Consider the following 20,195-nt stretch of genomic DNA (forward strand, 5'->3'; position numbering starts at 1 on the left):
CTTGAAGTACATCTCCTATAAGTATTCCCCATAACCAGCAGGATTAGAGTGCTGGCCACACACTTCAACTTCCATTATCCTGACAGGTGAGAGATATAGTGCCCACTTGTCTCTCCCAAACAACAATACTACATTCCACATCCTCTACCTGTCTCTGCTCATCACCTCTCTGTGCTGTAATTTTCGTCACTCTTGAGGGCTTCCTAGCCTTTACATGGTCATCCAACTCGTAGACTGTAAAGGTGACGTGTTTATTCTTCTTCGTTTTCTTTTCGTCACCTGCAGGGGAAGTTCAAGGATAATGCTCCGTACGGTGACTACGGTGGTTGGCACAAGGCGGCAAAGGTTGACAGGTAAGCATTGAAATTTGTTGCCATGGAAACCAGCGGTAACATAGGGTAGGGATGTATTGAGAAAGCATAACAAGCAGGATAACAAGATTGTGTAAGAAGAAAAGAATAGAACAGTATCCTTTTCCACATTTCAGGTGTGTTTTTTGTTTTTTTCATTTACTTTTTGTATTAGAGGACTCAATATACTTCCAATAACAGACCAATTGTAAATCAGGTTTAGTACTGCCTCCTGCTGATTAAACACAATAGAGAACCGACAAAGATATAGAGAAACAACAAGCAACCTTGATTATACAAAGAGAGGATTTTCTGATTTTAAACTCTGCAGTGAAATTTTGTGGTTTGAACTTGAAAGTTAAAAAGATAATTTCATATGTTGTAAATTAGATTTGTGGAATTCAAGTAATGATTTGTCGTGCTTTGTGTTAAAGATGATAGAAAAGGGAATAAATTGTTCTGATATTGAGGTGATAGAGGCATGTAGATTGTGAGGACTTTTTTCTGAATCCTCCTAGAAGTGCTTTTAATCCAATCTTTGACTCAGGTGAAGTTGAACATGGCTTTGTCTCATAGGCATTCTGATTACCCTTGATAAATACCTTTTGGAATGCGTGTGATAAAGTTAACAACATCTTATTCCAAAATCTCAAAGAAAGAATCACTTAAGCTATTGACAGGCATCAGATTAGTTGTCTTCAGATTTTTTGTAGGGGTTTTCTACATCTATTTTAGGCAAGAACAAAATGTAGATTATCTTAGTGATTTATAAATGAATACCCTTATTGAGTTGTTCTTGCTAAATTGTATAATCAGACAAAAACTGAAATGGTTAACCATTGTCATTAATTAATCACAAATATTCTCATCTCTTTATCTCATTTACATATTATACACATCATTCATGTCTTCACATATTTACTAATGAAGATTAATTTTAGCTAGTTCAATGTTTATAGCACAAGTTGCATTTGATAAAATGTCACCCTTGTATATATTTATATATATGTGTGTGTGTGTGTGTGTGTGTATGTATGTGTGTCTGTGCGCGTGTGCGTATGTATAGTCTCCTGGCCATCTGTTTCTTTCCAACATAATTATATGACTGATGAAATGCATGCACTCATTTATCGGAACACATATATCTAGAGAATATCATATTAGTAGTGATTGTACCTTTAGAGAATATGTAATCAATAAAGAACACCCAAAACATCCATCTGGCACATACAGAACTACATTTCTTTTAGCACTCTTTTCACACTCCCATCATTATACAGTGTACCTCACTATCTGTGTATCATTGGCAAGCATGTGGGTTGTCAGAGTTAACCTCTTGGAGTGTAACATGGGCTCCTGTGGGTTTATTAACTCCTCCAATACTGACAGGAGTTTTTGTTACTCTTTGCGCTTACCGATCCCAAAGCAGTCCGACGGTGACGACAACCCTTAAGAACCTGGGGGCGCTCTACAGGAGACAGGGCAAGTACGAGGCGGCCGAGATCCTCGAAGAGTGTGCTGCAAAGTCAAGAAGGAATGTAAGTATGGAATGGTGGCATTCTTTGTCTCTGTGAGGGTCGGAAAACACTTTTTATATCATGAAAGAATGTTTTTTTTTGTCACAGCACATGGGCACGGTATGATTTGGAATTGTAAACTGTGTCATGTTTGGTCATTTTTTTGCGCAGTCAAATCTTTTCCACTTTGTATAAACTTGCAAGAAGGATCAAGTTTTGATATTCACAGTCATTGTTAAAGGTGTTTCACATGATTATATGTTTTGTGAACTTTTTTTTTTTCCTCCAGTGTGAGTCTTTGCCTAAAATGCAAAGTGATCACTTTTCAGTGATTAGGAGGGGTCCTAATGGGGCCTAAATTGTACATTTTTATCTTCTTCTTGAGAACCCCATGACCCATTTTCACCAAACTTGGCAGGTAGCATCCCTAGGGGGTTAGGATCTCAATTTGTTAAAATAGGCACCATGCCCCGCCCAGGGGGCCCCCAGGGGGCACAAACCCCCCAAATGAAGGAATCTTTAAAAATCTTCTCTAGAATCAGAAGTTATAGAGCTGAGATAATACTATGAGTGAGTACATTAATGACTGTAGTTTCAAGTTTGTTCATAGGAGATCCAGGGGTGCCCCTCTTGGGGGTGGGGGGGGGGGGGGGGTGGTTGGAAGGGTCCAAATGGGGGCCTGAATTGTACATTTTCATCTTCTTCCTGAAAACCTCATGATGGATTTTTGTCAAACTTGGCAGGTAGCATCCCTAGGTGGTCAGGATCTCAATTTATCAAACTGGGCACCATGCCCCACCCAGAGGGCCCCAGGGGGCCCCAATTCCCCCAAATTAAGGAATCTTGAAAAAATTGGGCCCTTATTGTACATTTTCATCTTCCACTTGAGAATGCCTCGTCAAATTTTGGTAGAGCTGTGAATAATTTAGATTAGTGACTGCGTGAAAGGTGAACTTGCGATACTCAGGTGAGCGCTAGACCCGCGGGTCTCTTGTTAATTTCCTTATTCTCCAGCAAAGATGTGTACTCTGCTGGAATGTGCTTAGTATTTAGACATGGAATATGTCTGTATTAGCTTGCCCATGCATCAATCGAATGAAGAGCATTGTACATCACTGCACTGTGCTGTTTTGCAATACTTTCATTCAGTCCTGTGAACATAGCAAGCAACATGCAACTGTAAAAACAAACATACAAGCAAACAAAATAAAACAGTGTTATCCACCTTGCATCCATTTCATTGAGTATATTGTTGAATGTTATTGAGGGATAGACTGCAATTTAAATCATACTGGTATTGTGTGTCTCCTACTTCTTACCTTAAAGGTGGGATAGTGAATTGGGTTCAAAATCAGTGTGCTTTCATTTCTTGTCTGTGTAAGTCGATGGTAACATCAACAACATATGCCCGCTCTGAGTGGTTTTTAACTGCAGTATGTGTCCTAACATTAAAATGTCATACAGCTGTGAAGTGTGACAGAGAGATTGGTATGTGATCTTAGCTTATCATCTGGCACAGTCTGGTTCAACCCATGCTGGGAGATCTTGGTTCCAGTCTGCATAAATGGCTGCTGATTTTCCATACAATACGTCACATCACATTCAAACCAGCTCATGTCATTCCTAGTTGTCACTGAAATGCTCTCTCTCTCTGTCTTGGTCGATGTTGCAGCCACGTTGTGGCATCAGTGTAGCACCTCTGATGGCACATGCTTTAACATTTATGGGCTCAGTTGCAGAACACCTTTGATAGGTTCATGTCATGAAAACAGCCACCATAGCAACAGCCAATCACACCCCAGGATATCTGCATGTTGCAGTGGTAGTTGCTGTTATTGTTACAGGTGGCTTTGATTGCAAATCTTCACAACATCTTCACAACAAGTCTATGATGTAGAAGATGGTGTGGTACATGCCCGTTCACCTTTACTTTTACTACCGTGATTACTGTCAGTCTGTGGGTAGCTCAATGTCTGTACATGTTTTTGTGCGTTCAGTTGGTCGTTTCATTCTGTTTTGTTATCCAGTAATGTGGTGGAAAGAAAAATAATAACATTCAGAGGAAGACACATTCATATTTTACAACATCTCAGAAAAGTGATAAGAAACATTGTAATCAGTGCTGTGTGACAAAGTTGTCATAAGACATTTGTATGCTCTGATTAACATTTGTAGATCATGCTGTCCAGTTTGAAAATCTGTCAAAGAGAGTGCATGAAAGCATACCTGTACTATTGTAATTTAGATGGTAGTTGCTGAAACAGTCTAGGATGCAAAATGTACATCAATGTTACAAGTAAAGTCTTCCAAAGAAAGGCATTAGTAAGATGGGTTCCATGAAGTGGTTTTGGAAGGCAGTGTCTTATTACCGCTAGGGTACTAGACAGGGAAAAATTGAAATAACTTCATTAAGTTTGCCAGTGCAAGCCCAAGGGAATCTGAAAGCTTTGATACACTGTCTGCTAAGAATTTAAGAGAAAAGGAACTCTGATTAGTCTGTTGGTAGTGCCTAGAGTTGTGTCTCATATGATTCATAAAACTTGTTAAAGAATTTAGGGATTGTTGGCATAGGTCATGGAAGGTGTAGAGTTATATGTTGCTACCCTTGTATCTCATTCTCATATTGTGTATCAGTGTTTTTGTATTGTTCTTGTTTGTTGACGTCATGTTTGGTATGAGGGATCCCATCAGGATATACCTTAGCAGAAATTACAGTGAATATTTGGGTGAATGGTTTTTCAAAAAAGAGCATGTAAATGCAAAATGGATAACATTAGGAGAGCTTAAGGGTCACAACAGACCCCTTTCTCAAGCAATCCTTGGTCCTAAGGGTGCCAGCTCAGCACAACACTCTCTGTCTTTCTCTCAAACTGTTTGTCGCAGCTGCTTCCACGATAGCTCTCTTAGAGGCAAGCATTTCTTCTTTGATCACTTTCTGCGATAGCTGGTTTTTTTTCTGTCCATCTCATTTTGCTTTATATGTTCCGGTCCTCCCCTTTCTTGCTCTTCCTTCCTTGCCCCCCCCCCCCCCACGGTACTCCACTATCTAGGCCCTGGACATGGTGAGAGAGACCAAAGTACGTGAGATCCTAGGCCAGGACCTGTCAACCGACGTGCCGCGGTCCGAAGCCATGGCCAAGGAGCGGCACCACCGGCGCAGCAGTGGTACGCCCCGCCACGGCAGTACCGAAAGTGTCTCGTATGAGAAGGCTGACGGTAGCGAGGAAGTGAGTATAGGCGTGGCATGGAAAGGGGTGAGTATAGCAGAAATGCAACAGTGTTTGACCACGGCTTATACAGATTGAATCTTCTAAAAAGTCCACCCCTTCAGTTCTTGTATGACTTTTTTTTCCCCTTCTGGTTTTTGGTTCTGAAAGATTTAAGTGTGGAGGATGGGGTGACATATGTGCCTTTCTTCTACTTCTCTTTCAAATTTTGAAGATCCCACTGTGTTTTCCTCAAGTCCTGTGTGATTTTTGCCTGCAAGCCACCCCTCAACTCTTTGCTTCTTCTCAGTTCACTTGTGTGTGATTTATGCAGTTCATTCAGATCACACTTTGCGGTTGACACTAAGTTTTGGTTCTCTCTGAGGAAAATTAATGATGTTGCTACATTGAGTTTTAGTAACCAATGATTCCTTTTGACATTGGTTTATTAAACTATGCCATTTTGCAAGAAGTGTTTATGATTTCTTCCTCATCTTTCTGTTGATTTTTTGAAGATAATTCTCTGATTGTCAGCTAGTATCTCTTGCATGTGCTTTCTAAACCTCCATGTCATGTTAAAGAGAAGGACAGTGTTAAACGCTGCGTTGATGTTCCCAAGGCCACTGTCTATGCACTGCACATGCTTCGTGTGAAGTCTAAACCTAAAGAGATTCTTGTAACACCACCCTCACAAAACACTGAAAACTTGATGAACACATACTTGACTAGACGTACAGAAGGAAACCCCACCATTCCCTGGAATTTTTAGGTGGTGTGTGGTACATGATGCAGTGAATGTAAAAGGCACAATATATTTGATACACATTGGATGGATAATAACAAGTGTACATGCTCCAATATGCTCAGTATTGAGGCGAACTCAGTGGGAAGATCAAGAACAAGATACTGCCTGAAAAGGGACTGTATAGAACATGAAGAATATGAATGATTGTATCTCCTGTGGTTCTTCCAGTATTATGATGTGTTAAAAACCCCTCCTGACTCCCCTCAATCCTGTGTATGTGTGTGTGTCCATAGAAACGGAAACAGAAGGATCGGGTCCGATCAATCCCAGAGGGCTATGTAGAGATTCCACGCAGCCCGCCTCACGTACTCGTCGAGGTTAGATCATGTGACTCATATTCACTCCAAAGATCTGTCCTGACAAAGACTAACCCCTCATTTAGCTTGTCGATTCATTTCATGTACACAAACATGACAAGCTGCCTTTTATTTAAATCAAAATCTAACAAAGGAGATGATATACATTCATCCATTCACCACCTGTAGCCAATCTTTGTGGGAATGACAGCTAATATTAAGATTTATATAATGCCACAAACTAACCATCATCTCTCACTTATTTTATTTATGTACATCAGTGCCTATTTTGATATTTTGTTGTCACGCATCAGATCGTTTGCAGCTTTTTTCCTTTTTATTTCCAGCTTTCAGGAGAGGGGTTATTTCTTTTTGTTGGCTTGATATCACTACTAGAATTGACTCAGAATTCATTGTTTTATTCAAGTTCTTTCATGATACACTCATATGACCACATTCTCAGGGTCGATCAGAAGTTAATATACCACTTGATATCAACCCAATATTGTTTATATAATAAATCCAAACACTAAGGCTAAACACAAAAGATTTTTCATCTTCTGATAAAAGTTGTTTCTTGCAAAGACTCCTGATCATCACGATATTATATATACTTTAATTGATTTTTTTCCCCCCATCAAATAGAAGTTGCATATTAATCAGATTTTATTGACTTTTTTATGATTATTTACTTTTGCAGAAAGGTTTCGATAATGTTCTTCCGGGAAAGGTAAAGGAATGGAACACTTTTGTGCTATTCAAGATAGCAGAGCCCAGAAAAAGAAAGTGTTTTATGCATTTAGAGTCTGCCTATATCTTTCATTAGAGATGGTAGTGTGCAATGAATTTGGCTGAGATTAAAGGCTTGTAGTATAGTGAGGCTGATGGTTTGAAATTAACACCAATAAATGTTCATGGCAAGACACTTACGACAAAGATGTGGATTTTGCAGACTTTGTGTAAAGTCGGCATTGTAGAGTAGACAACATTTATTTACCATATCCTGCTTCATTATATAGACTAATAGAAAACAAAACAAAACAAAACAAAATGTATGTAATACTTTGAGCTGCCTTAAGCCGACACAAATGCAGAATAGACCAAATATTATGCAAATGTAACCTTATATAGTTCAGGTACATGTGTTTAACCCGGTGAAGTGGTCCCGCCTCACATCCAACTAGACCCCATGGTAGACCAGCTTAGTGTAGCTGAATATGGGCTATCCAGCCATCTTCTCGGATGGAAAATGAATGAACAAGCAAACAAATATGTTAAACAGTGTTTCAAAATTGTTGTTTCAATCTCCGTGATGCCATTATGGGAATTACAACTGACAACATCATGAGAACACAACTAATCATTATAACTCGATCTGCTGATTAATGAAGTCATTACCATTGCACAGTAATCCACTTGTTGGGATAGGAGGACAACTGAATATTAGTAGTTTTCTTTTTCTAATATTCGTTCTTAAGGAATTCACTTTATGTCTTCTGGGGCATACTATTTCAACCTCATGATTGTACGGGTGAAATAACTGTTTTTACAAATTAGTTATTATGCGGATTATCTGATAATACTAATTTACACTCTTTTTTTCCCTAGTTTTTTTGGCACAGCAGACTACTGCATTCTAATAAAGGTTGTCATGTGCATCTAATGGGCTGAATTATTCACTTTATAACAGTCGATATCATTTACAATCCATTCTTTATGGCCCATTAACAATCTTTCCATATCTGTTACAAGAAAACGGGCATATGTCATTAAACCTTCTTAAGAGGCATAATGACGCAAAATTATACAATTGTTACGGCGGACTCTTAGGGGAATAAATCTTCAGATGAGATATACAAGTGTCAACATGTCTCTGTGTGTAAAGCAGCCAACGAGATATCACACAACACTATTTTTCATCAAGGGTTCTAGGTCCAGAGCCACACGACTGTATTTTGAACTAGATTGCTTGCATGACGAAGACACAAATTATAGAACGGATTCAATATGGCAAGATGTGTATGCAACATCCTTTGATGTACCACTAACTTCACACTTGACCTCTACCATTACTGTATAAGCTGTTATTTTCGCATACAGATATTTTTGCGAATGAGGAGGTGATGGACATTTTCGCGCATTGACACGAAGCTGTCGTAAGTGCGCTATTACACCAGCTCATCGGTGACATTTTTGCCTGGTGTTAAATTTGCCGTCCAACAGTATTTCGCGAACTTCGCGAAAACTAAACCCTCGCGAAAATAGCAGCTTATACAGTACTTCAAAGATGGCACATGCTGTTTCATGTGAAATCAGTACAAATTAGATATCAACATATATACTAGATGTGTGACATATGCACGCATTGTAGAATAACAAATGTGTGATATGTATTAACAGTGTTGTGTGCCTCCTAACCCAAAGTGTTTGAGAGTTAGTATTTGATACCGTTACACAAAGCATTTGACTTGCAGCCCCAAGTGAAACCATGTGATTAACGTATTGTACATGCCTACGATGTTCATATTCCTATAGAAAGGCAACAAGGTTAACCAAACAAACATTTCTGTGTCCCAAATTTTGGCCACTTCTGTGAATATTTCACAGTGTATATATGCATTGCATTGCTGAAGATACCAATTCAAAGAAAATGTACTTCAAAAAATTAACATACAATGGTAGTCATGTCTATGAAATGAAAAATTATGGGGAAAAGCAACAAATTGTGCATACTAGGAATGAAGGAGTTTATCTTTTAAACATAGATCAAAGACTCTTTCAAGAATGCTTTGTGAAACACCTGAAGTAAACCACTTTTCTTATTCTCTCCTAAGCTTCTTTTTCTTTCACTCCCATAAGGTTTACACCCAAACCCCAGCTGAAATATCAGTCCTTTTTTTATTTCCTCTGGGAAAAACTATGGGTCACATTGGTTGATATATTTTCACTACCTCACTGGGTCAAACACTGTTGTTTTTGCTATATTCACTCTTGTTTCTGTCTGTATGGGGTAACGACAGCATTCTCTTCATTTGCTTCCTTTAAAACTGTAATGTTGTGTTTTTTAAAGCACTCTGTTAAGTCATAATCAGCTGTTATAGGTACAAGCTCTTGCATTTCACATCCATAACCATGTTGCTTTGAGCGAATTTTGTATGAGAAATTGAGAATTAAGCTGGGTTACTGTCAGGGATCAATCTATTCTAATGCTGTGTACGTGCATTGAGAGCTTAGTTTGCTTCATTATGAGTCTTATAGGAAACAAACCAGAAGATTTTCATCTATTTCCCTTGATATTTGCTCTGGTGGGAAGAAAATACATAAAAGTATACCGGTAGGTGCTTAGGAGTAAGATTGATCCAGGGTATTTCTACTTTAAAAGAAAGAAAGAAAAAAAAAAGAGACTTTGAATTAAAAAAACAAAACAAAGCAAAATAAACAAACAAAAAACAAACCCTCTTGCTTGATCAAAAATTTGTGGATGATATGCAAGACCTTGTACCATTCTTTGGAGTTATTTATTGCATGCTTGGTTTCACTGTCAAGAATTTACATTTAAAATTCTTGGCATTTCAATATGTTTATTGTATACCTCTGCTTTGATATTATTTAATACCTTCTGCTTGTAGCACATGTATCCATGTCACATGTTTGTTTGTTTTCAAGTTTGTCTGACATACTGTGCCTCAGACACTGTTTCATTTGATGTTTGATTCATTTCTAATGATAAGATGTTATATTTCTCTTTACCACCCAGCTAGAAAGTAGAAAATGCTTCTCTCCTGGTGCAGTGCATGTGGTTGGGTGTTTACCAACAATCTTAGCTATCTCACTGGACAAAGCAAAAGATCATTAAAGAGTAATAGGTGCTTTGAGCATTGTATTTTCCCCCTTCTTACGTGTGTGTGTTTTTTTTCAGCAGGTGATCCCTTGACCTTTTTACATATATGATAATGAATTGACCACATATTACTATGCATGTGCATGCAAGCCTACTGAAGCATGGTGCACTGTTCTGTCTGGCATTTATCAAGCTTTCCACTCTTCTTGCTGAACACTTGATGCATCTTGCTGCTGCCTCCTCGTCAATCTTATCTCATTCATTTATATCTCTCTGATAGGAAAAAACAAAAGCAAAAATTGAAACAAAGAATGCACTCGCAGCCCTTTCCAAAGGAAGTTTGCTATTTCAAAAAGATACTGATTGTAGTGTAGCGGATTTCTAATGAGATGATTTAGATAGCCTTTGCAAAGTTTCTTTTGTAAGTCACATTTTCACAGTTTTTGATTTATCAAAATTGTTCTTTTTTTATGCCATCTTGGATGGTGAAGAACTTTCATTCATGTACAATAATTTAAGAACAGAAGCAGAATTTCATTGAAACTGTTGTTTTCTGTGTCTGATTGTATTGCTTCTTTGTGAGTACAAAAATAGAGCAAAACAAAAAAACTCTCACTTTATGTCAAATGTTTGTTCTGTCCTAACATCCATGTATAATAAATTGTATTGTGTCTGCACTATTTGTGTTTGTATTGATTTGTTTCTTTCATTTGGTTGTAATCTACAACATAAGTGTGCATTCTTTGCCAGGGATACCATCCATTGATTATGCTGATATTATGTTTATGATGTGGTTCTTGAGTCCCTCTATAGAGACCAGTGTGACATGACTGCATTTTCAAGAGTCATTCCATGGACAAATGTCATATCGGCATATTACATTTCCATGTTTTAAAGAGATCAAACCAATTATGCACCTGCATGCCTGTCAATCATGCCCTCGTCTTGTCTTGAGCTCTGTGTAAAGAAAAAAATATTTCTCATTCTATCAAATCCATGTTTCTGTCATCCTGCAAACGAAGCTGCCTGCTGGAGAATTCTGCCATGTGTCTTCAATTAATCATGCTGACCCGTCATTGTTTTTGGTAACATCAAAGTATGAAGGATTGCACACTTAGAAAATAATACAATGAGATGATCATAATTGTAATTGCCATCAAATTTTCATAGATATATTTTTTAATTGCCTTGAAAGCCAATTCATGTAGGAAAACATCTCCCGAGTTATCATGCCAAAGAAAATATCTTGTTTATGCAGCATTAAATGGTATCAAACCAAGGGAAAAGGATCTTACCCAGTTTGAGGAGTAGGATCAAAGCTCCCTGGCAAGGAATGCATACACGTAGGACCAGATGAAAACTAACAGGAAAAGAAAAAAAAAAAAAACACCAACAACTGAGGGATCCAATAACTGGCTCGTAACTCTTATGTTCTGTGTCTGTGTTATGTGTCGTTCTCGTTTGTTGTGTTATTCACTTTGTAAACAGCTATAATCTTTACCATGCTTTCGTCTATGAAATGAAATGAGTAAAATGCACACATTTGCAATAACTGTAATATGATAACATTGAGGACATTGGGACAATGACTAAGATCTGGTTACAGAGGTTCGAAGAAGAACCATTTGTCATTGGTTTTCATGTCATTTGTGTTAAATACCTTTGCACTTGTTAAGGTTTTGTGAACATCTGATGTTAATGAGTGATTAGTCTACCATTGTACCATTGTCATGCTGATATGATTAGACTACTGATGCCTGTGTTCATTGTGGAAGTTTTATGATGAAGGCATAGTGTGCGACTGTGTGTATGGACAGTTCAGTTCATCTCAAGAATTTTATCTGGGTGCAATTTCCATGAGGTCTTTTTCTTTCTGTCAAATATTTGAAGGTTCCTTTTTGACTTGCTAAATTACCAGGCTTTAATTTATAGTTTACTTGTTACATAATTTGCCTTATTTATGATGATATTACATATGACTATATTACATAGAAGGTACATATTGATGTTTGCTATGAATGGTCAAAAAAGAAAAGGAAAAAGAGAATTTTGTGTGTGATAAAAATCCGTTGGGACAAGATTGAACTTTAGTGAACTGGTGTTCACAACCCCCTTTTTTTTTCTTGTACTTTAGTTCATGACATTGTTAAATAGTGTGGATTGAAGTCATGACCAACTTATCAAGGTCATTCGAATGACTGCTCATATGACTTGCAGTTTTATTAGTTATTTACACACCCTGTATATAGGGGCTAGTTAAACACTTTGTGAAAGATTATGTTTTCCACCATAGTAGAGTTTATTTGAATTGTGATCTTGGTCAAGTCAGGATTGTATTTAAAAAAGAGCACATAGGATCTTTTCTTTCCTATCACCATTTCTGACTGTGAACCACACAGCTTTCCTTTACCCTTAGTCTTAATACCTCAGTAGGCAACCAACGTGGAATGCACTCCCCAAATGTGGTTGTACATGATAGATTAGAAGTCATTTGAAGAGAATACCATGCTTATGCCCCATTATAGCACCTCTATGTGTTAGTGTTCCCCAAATGTGTATATGTGTTTGTTTGTGTGTGTGTCACTCTATTGATGTGCAATTTTGGTGAGCATGCTCACATGACCAAAACTGATGTCGCAAATCAAGTTTCACCACTGCATTATGCACTTGCGCAACACTGCCATGCTTCTGAGTTCCAAAATGAAATGCAGTTTTCATTTGTTATTACACAGAGTAATCAAATGACACAAACCATTATCATTATTGTGGGGAAAATGTAATGACATGTAAACGGAGAAAATTTGTGGGCTACAATCAAAGAAAGGATTTATTGCTGTTCAATGGTTTGTGCATTCTTCAAAGTGCTTGATTGTTGAGTAAAGACAAAATGGTATATTTTTCAACACAATTCATCATTCAGCTTTAATTCCTTTTGGATGTGACATGATTTGTTGTCCCATTTTTGGAAAATTCTATAGTGATTTAGTGAAGGGGAAGACCCCTCAACTCACCCTTTGGTACAGCTGTTTTGTGAACAAAGAAGATTGATTTTTGGCTGTGCAGAAAGATTCTACATTCTGTTCCAAAAATCTAAAATGAGAATAATGTCCATTTCCTGTGTAATGAATGGTGGATATATCATGATGATATGCATCATTGTTACCTTTTCTCGTGCTTCTGAATTTGACTTGATTAGATTTGTGTGAGTGCAATAGAAAACTGCATCCCTTCATGTTCATGAAAAAATTAAGTCACATTTAAAAGCAACATTATGAAAGAGGTCAAGTACCTGGAATATACTAAGATTAGTAAAGACAGAGTGAATGCAATGTTAAGTTTGTTGCAGCAATCAAGCAGAAAAGAAAAAATAAAACCTTGCAGAAAGTCTGCCACTGCTCTCCAAGACACATTAATCGGACACTATTAACTTACATACTGGTATATATTTCATTCTAAGTTCTTGTAGTAACACTTGCCATTGTGTCTGATTGGTTCAACTCCAGCTATTTGGATAGCTGTTAGTATCAAGAAGTTATTTCCTAATGTGAAGTGCCCCTACTAAATCAAAATGGCTTTATATTTCCCCTCAATGTATCTTTCATAAGTTTGTGAAACACTAATACAAATTCAGTTGAAACATTTTGCCTTGCATTCTGTGAAATCAAATAATGTGGTCACAATGAGGTTTTAATGTCAGTATTTTATTTTCTGGTATGATACAAGGGCTCACAGTCATTCCTCTGCTGTGTCAGTAGTTGTTGTTTTATTGTGGTTATTGCTCCATTCAATTTCATTTCATTTTTTTTAATTTCATGCTGCCTTGAATGACGTTTCTCCAAAGTCCTTGTCGGTTATGATTTCATTTGTCACTTTTTAATACATGTTGATATCATTTCTCTTGTAACCCCTTCCATTTTATTGCAAACAGATAGATTCCAGGCATCATTTTTCTCTCCTTCCTCGTGCTGTGGTACGAGTGATGTGACGGACTAAAATCCGTTTTGTTGGACTCAGTGTGCTCCGCTGTTGATGTACACCATCAATGGTGGAGTATACTGAAATAAACATGGTGTTAGAGAGAGAGTGAGAGAGAAGGAGGAAAATTAAAAAGCTCCCAGCATGCTTGCATGTCACACCCAACCCTGTATATTGTCTCTCTTATCATGTCAGAATGGGGATGGAAAGTTAAGGAGAAGCGGTTCACTGTCAAAGCTCAGGGCCTCGGTACGGCGTCCAGCTCTAAGCTCCTCAACAAACTCAAGGGCCGTGAGTCGGACGATGATGGAGGTGTGTATCACAGCTACGCTCGATTCAAACCTAAGTCTTTCCTCCCAATACCTATAGGTGTAAAATCACTACTCTTGATTACCATCACAGCATTGCTGTAAATCACAATATGACAAAGAACAGAGATACAGATTTCTAACCTAGTGATGCTGTCGTCATCAGGCACATTTAATTGTTAGACTTGTTTTTAATTACACCTGTAAGCAAAAATGAAGGTCATTGTAAGATAGTGTGCAAATGATGACATAACAGTAGGATGTGTTATATTTTGCTGTGCCACATTACCTTGTGAAAAACTAGAATTTTGTATTTTCCACATCACTAACATAACGAATGGCATGTTAAAAATCACTTCTAATACTCTTACCTATGTCTGTATGGGATTATCTTTGTATACTTGATTTTATTTCTACCACCTACAAATATGTATCATTCAGCTAGCATGAAAGTACACATTACCATATCTATTACAGGGATAGTGTCTTTACAAAGGACCACCATACTGTAAATCTATGCTACTGACAATTTTTTTAATGAAAATTAATTTCTACCTCCTTCAAATCAACCTGTATGGTGACTACACACTGAAGGTCCTGTCCGTATATACACCATATGTCCAAAAAAAAGAAGAAGAAGAATACAATGGGACCCTCTGCAACGATAACTATAGAAATAGTGAATCACTCCACATACAATTTCAGGGTATGAGACTGTAACTTATTACCAACATCTTACAGAAACCCCCATCCGATTTGCTTCAGTGGTCAAAGAGAAATGAGGATCTTTGTAGAGCATGTCAGGAATCCCTTCCCTCCAAGTTTTGTGAATTGTGTTCACACGTTAATATGCAGTTGTAAGAACATCCTAGTGCTAAACTTGAAAGAAACAGACCCATGATATGCGTTACAACGATCCACATTTCTCTGTGACCTCTAAACCAAATTGAATAGGGTTATCTGCAAAATATAGGTAAGATGTTATATTTTCAGACTCTTAAATAGCATTCAGACACTTTAATCATATTAAAAGTTATCAATGCGGAAATCTGATTGTATTTTTTTTTGAACGCACTGTACACTTGGGCTTCTAGAATTCAACTATCATTTTTCGATAATACCATTTGACAGACACTGCTTGTTGCTATTAAGCTTCTATCTAGATAAAACATATTTCAAGCACAATGTCTATGATTATGTAGAAATTTCAAAAGTTCTTTGAATTAATGCAAAATGAAAATTAAAAAGGTTGTGGAGAATGATGTAGGATAAGGTTGTGAGGACTGATGTTTCATGTGATCAGAAAAGAATGAAAAATCTTTCCAGATCTGTAAAATCTGCCCAGATATTGTGTTTTGGGCAAAATATATGAGCATACATCCAAAGTGATAAAATCAACCATTGTAGTTAAAAGTTATGCAGGTAACACCAGGGGGGGGGGGGGGGGGGGGTCATCTTTTGGTCTAACTCTCCAAAGTGTGGTTTCAAATACATTAGATATGAAGCTTCTACCTGTAGATAAAAGTCACTAGTTCAGTAACTATGGTTAGTATGAAAGATTGTGTACAGTTTTGGTTGAGGTAAGGATTTAGCTTGTAACATTTTGTGAGATATTCAGAAACCACTCAATGAGATGTCAAAGAGCATGCAATTCTAAAGGGTATCAAAAACAAGATGAAACAAAGAGATCCTAATAAAAGGCGTGGCCTGTCGCCTTTTATTCTTATCACTTTTTGGGACATCTCAGCCATTTCAAAGCCAATTTTCATCAAATAAACGTTGAATCCTTCTTAAAATTACATGCTCTGTCATATTTCATAAGAGGTTTCTCATTATCTCACTTAGTTGTTACTTAATGTTATAAACCTGAATCCCCACCTCATCCAGTACTATATAGTCCCTTTAACCAATCAAAGCAGTGACAATCCTTTGAAAAGATAAGGCTCTTACCAGACAACCAAGTGTAGCTCTTGCAATTATTGTGCTTTTTTATAGATTCAGAACTTGTGTAGAATTTTTTATTTGTCTCTTTTTCTTTCTTTTTTGGTAAGTCATGTCAATGTCGAGGAATGGAGTGTCAGGGTTGTAAGCTGCCATTTTGGTTGTCTTCTGCGTCTTCCAGTAACTGTTTCTAGGATCTCAGAGAATATGTATTTTAATAATTTTTTCCACATTTTTATTTCCTTTCACTCCCTGCAAACATTTGAAAAAAATTCCAAAAGGTCTGACATTTTTGATGGTTTAATGGATATGGTGAAAACTGGGTGAGTCCAGCCTGTTAAGCTGGTGTATATATACTTTTTTTTTTTCGTGTAGAGTGCCTTGTGTGCCTATGGGGGAGCTAGAATCGGTGTCGCGTCTTATCAACTGTACCCAGCCCTTCTAAAAGCATAGGTTCATTGACAATGTTTTGATGGATGGAGTGTAAGGGTGGGAGGAAAAGCACTGGACTTATAAAAACACATCTTGATTGGAATAATGATGCTGCCTTGGGTGTGTCACATGTGACTTTTCCCACTTATATTTTCCATTGAGTCTAAAAAATGGCCCTTTGGCTTTCTAGCTCAGTTGCCTCAATGGTTTATTGCAGTTTGAATGGACGTTGGCTCAGAAAAGAAACAATTATCAAAGAGGTGTTTACAAGGTTTGGTTTAATTATAGGGTGACGCTTGTTTTTCCAGCAAGTTTTTGTGTTTGTTCTGTGTCATACAAAGTATGCTTTCATGGCACTGAGTGCTAGAAGACAAGTGAAGAATAGTAGAAGGAGATAATTGATTGCCCCGCAACAAAATCACCTAACATAGCTGAGAAAGTTATGTAGGACACATTATTGGTGGGAGTTGATGACATCTTTGTATATATTTAGTGCTTATAGTTGATTGGTGTATATTTGCTGTTAGTGTTGGGATGATGTTAGGTCCATGTGCTGCATCTTTCACCCAAACACTCTGTCTGGTGTTCAGGTCCCGGTGGCTCTCTCAACGCTATCTTCTTGTCAAGACTCAGATCAGAAAAAAAAAAGAAAGAAAAATGTGTGCATAGTACTTCAATATTTTCATAAAAGTTGCCTGAACTCGCTTATTTTTTTTTTTTTTAATTCCTGCTTGTGAGCTCTCCCCCACCTGCAAACTGTTGATGTCAAATAACCATTTATTTACTGTCTTTGTTCCTATTGGTATTATGTCAGTGGCTTTTAATGTGAATGGCATTTTTTAGAGTGTATCAATATCTTGTGCCTTTTCTTAATATTTGCAGACAAATTGTGTATGAATTGCTGTAAATATTCACTCAATTTTGCTGTACATCGGTGCACTTTCACACATATACAAACACACACAACACACACACACACACACACATACACACACACACATTCAGATACTTGCCTTAAGATTTACTGAACAGCAGTCTATTGTGCATAGTTTACTCATACCAGAGCAAGATAGTAGACAGGACACAGGTTTGATTTTCTTACATCAGCACCAGTGCCTCAGGCCATGAATTCCCCATTTCCCTCATATCAGCTGCATTTTTACCCAATTTGCAGTCTAGAAGATCTATGTAGCAACAGAGGACATTCAAAAAGCAGTGTGTATGTGTGCCCACAGTTAACCAAGGGGCAGTTTTATCCACATGTTGAGACATTCATATGCTACAGTCAAACCTGTCTATGGCGACAACCATCTATAGCAACCACCTGCTGTATGCGACCTCTAAGCACACCCCCCCCCCCCCCCCCGAAAAGGCATATTGATGACCCTGTAATAGCCGCCACCTGTCTACAACGGCCACTTTTTTCGTCTCCCTTGGGTGACCGCTGTAGACAGGTTTGACTGTAATACACACACACACACACACACACACACACACACACATACACAACACAACACCACACCAGGTAGATCATAATATGGTCTTGATTTTACTGATGATCCAAAAAGGAATTTCTTTGAAAGTGATGACATCATATTTTCTAGTGAATATCACAACAGTTTCTAAGTGATCTCACACAGCAAAGCAGTGGAAATAAATGTTGGATTTCTCTGAGCAAAGGAGACAAGACCCAGACTAGGGTATGGCATTAATGCATACTGAAAGAGAAGGCAACTATTCAATATTATTCACATATTTCTAGAGTTATGAGGGAAAAAAATGAAGATTTTGGTAAGTTGTAGCGCAATTATAATTCTGTGATTTCCAAATGTAGTCACCCCTTCCAACTCAAAGTGATGTGCAGTGCTGTACATCTATAGCAATGTGTATTTCCTTTTTTGTTTTGTTTTGTTTGTTTGTTGTTGTTTTTTACTTATCTTTTGTCTGAAAGGTGTGCTCTTTAAGTTAACTGAGAGCTGAGCTTTCATGGTACCACAGTGCTTATATTTGTAATCTTTTCCTTTTCTATACACAGATCAGTGTAACACTTTTACACTAGCACACACTTGGCTCACACTTTCAATTTGTGTGATATGTCATATCCCTGTGTAACAGCTGTTCAGTGCTTTGCAAACCCTTCGCTTCAGAAGTATAGTTTTAAACTAATTTTACACCCCCTTCTCCCAAATACCTGCTTGTGTTTTGTGTGCGTGTTTACAGCAGTTGTACTTGTGAATTACCCAGACACAACCTTCTGTCCACAATAATCCTGTGTGAAAGTCGCGCTTCAGAAGCAGCGTAAGGTAAAGCGCCCCCACCCTGGCTCCCTTGCCCCGGCTCCCTTGCCCCAGCTCCTATACCCCAGCTCCTATACCCCAGCTCCTACACCCCAGCTCCTACACCCAGCTCCTACACCCCAGCTCCTACACCCCAGCTCCTACACCCCAACTCCCAGCCCAAACCCCCATCAGAGGCTACTAATAATTTTCTAGAGACCAACCAAGCTGTTGTCTGCCTGTCCATAGCAGGGAAAGTTGCATTATGGGATAGCTTTGTCTTGTTACTGTTTCCCGTTGTGATTCGGAATCGTTGCCGTGGTGAATGTTGTTTCTTGTAATGTCTCTGGTTCTTTGTCCTCAGTTTATTCCTGTGCTACTTCCATTTCCTGACAATCACCAATTTCCTTCTCGTTGCTGATATGTGCATGTGATACTTTCAAAAATTCTTTGTTGCTGAATTCAAAAACTCTGCATGAAAAAGAAAACAAAAACACATTAGGAAAGAAACTAACAGTGATAACAAACAAATTGAGAGGGCTCTACTGGAAAATATAGGGATTGGTTGCTTTTCTGTGATGTTTTGTCTTGGTATTTCTTTTTAAAAAGATACTACATATAGCAGCTATTAGATAGGGATGAGCTGTCTTGATTTTAACTTCTTTTTTTTTCAGACTTCCTTTTTTTTTTCATTTCCGATTTTGTGATTGTCCAGACCATCAAGAATTGTGACATTCTTATTCAAAGGTTTGCAGGAGCTGACTAATCAAAATTACTCTCTGAACAACTTTATGATTTGTGACAGGTAGGTCATTTAGATAGCCAAGGTGGAATTGAACGAGAGAGCTAAGTGGTAGAGGATGAAATTAGTGTCTTTGCAGATTATTTCATGCCATGGAGATGTAAGTACAATTCAGTATCTAGTGGCTGGAAGTACAGTGTAATCTTGATGTCAGTCACCAAAAACGTGATGGGCAACATGGGTGTTTGCAGTTTTTCTGTGCTGACACAAGACAAAACTCATCTTTATCATTTTATAGTAACTTTCGTGAAGTCTCCTGCAAAATATGTGATTAGAAAACAAAACAAAAGAAAAACCGATTGTATATGCTATTTCAACAGTTCATTTGGTAAACTTGTAAGCAACTAGTGGTTTGCTGGAAATGATGAAGGCTGCCCTCTACTGTTCTGTTTGCATTGTGGCAATTTAACCATACACAACTTCTGAAGCATCTTGCGATGCAATTA

At 37.8% G+C, this 20,195-nt stretch overlaps 1 protein-coding gene across 6 annotated transcripts in view; it reads left to right on the forward strand.

Annotated features, from left to right (window-relative positions):
* Nucleotides 1-20,195, forward strand: part of LOC139745610 (kinesin light chain-like) — an 83,138-nt gene that overhangs the window by 52,590 nt on the left and 10,353 nt on the right. For 2 of the 6 annotated variants that reach the window (XM_071656004.1, XM_071656005.1), the window contains exons 10-13: nucleotides 286-352; nucleotides 1,767-1,888; nucleotides 4,918-5,121; nucleotides 6,112-6,764. In XM_071656004.1, coding sequence (XP_071512105.1) covers nucleotides 286-352; nucleotides 1,767-1,888; nucleotides 4,918-5,121; nucleotides 6,112-6,363 — 645 coding nt within the window. In that variant the 3' untranslated portion in view covers nucleotides 6,364-6,764. Of the gene's footprint in view, nucleotides 1-285; nucleotides 354-1,766; nucleotides 1,889-4,917; nucleotides 5,122-6,111; nucleotides 6,765-20,195 lie in introns of those variants that run through there. The other 4 variants (XM_071656009.1, XM_071656010.1, XM_071656006.1 and 1 more) reach the window with 3 other exon arrangements.

The sequence above is a fragment of the Diadema antillarum genome, unplaced genomic scaffold (genome assembly GCF_040938485.1).
Source record: "Diadema antillarum isolate AM-2024a unplaced genomic scaffold, OU_Dant_1.0 seq00001279_RagTag, whole genome shotgun sequence".
NCBI classification, from domain to species: Eukaryota; Metazoa; Echinodermata; class Echinoidea; order Diadematoida; family Diadematidae; genus Diadema; species Diadema antillarum.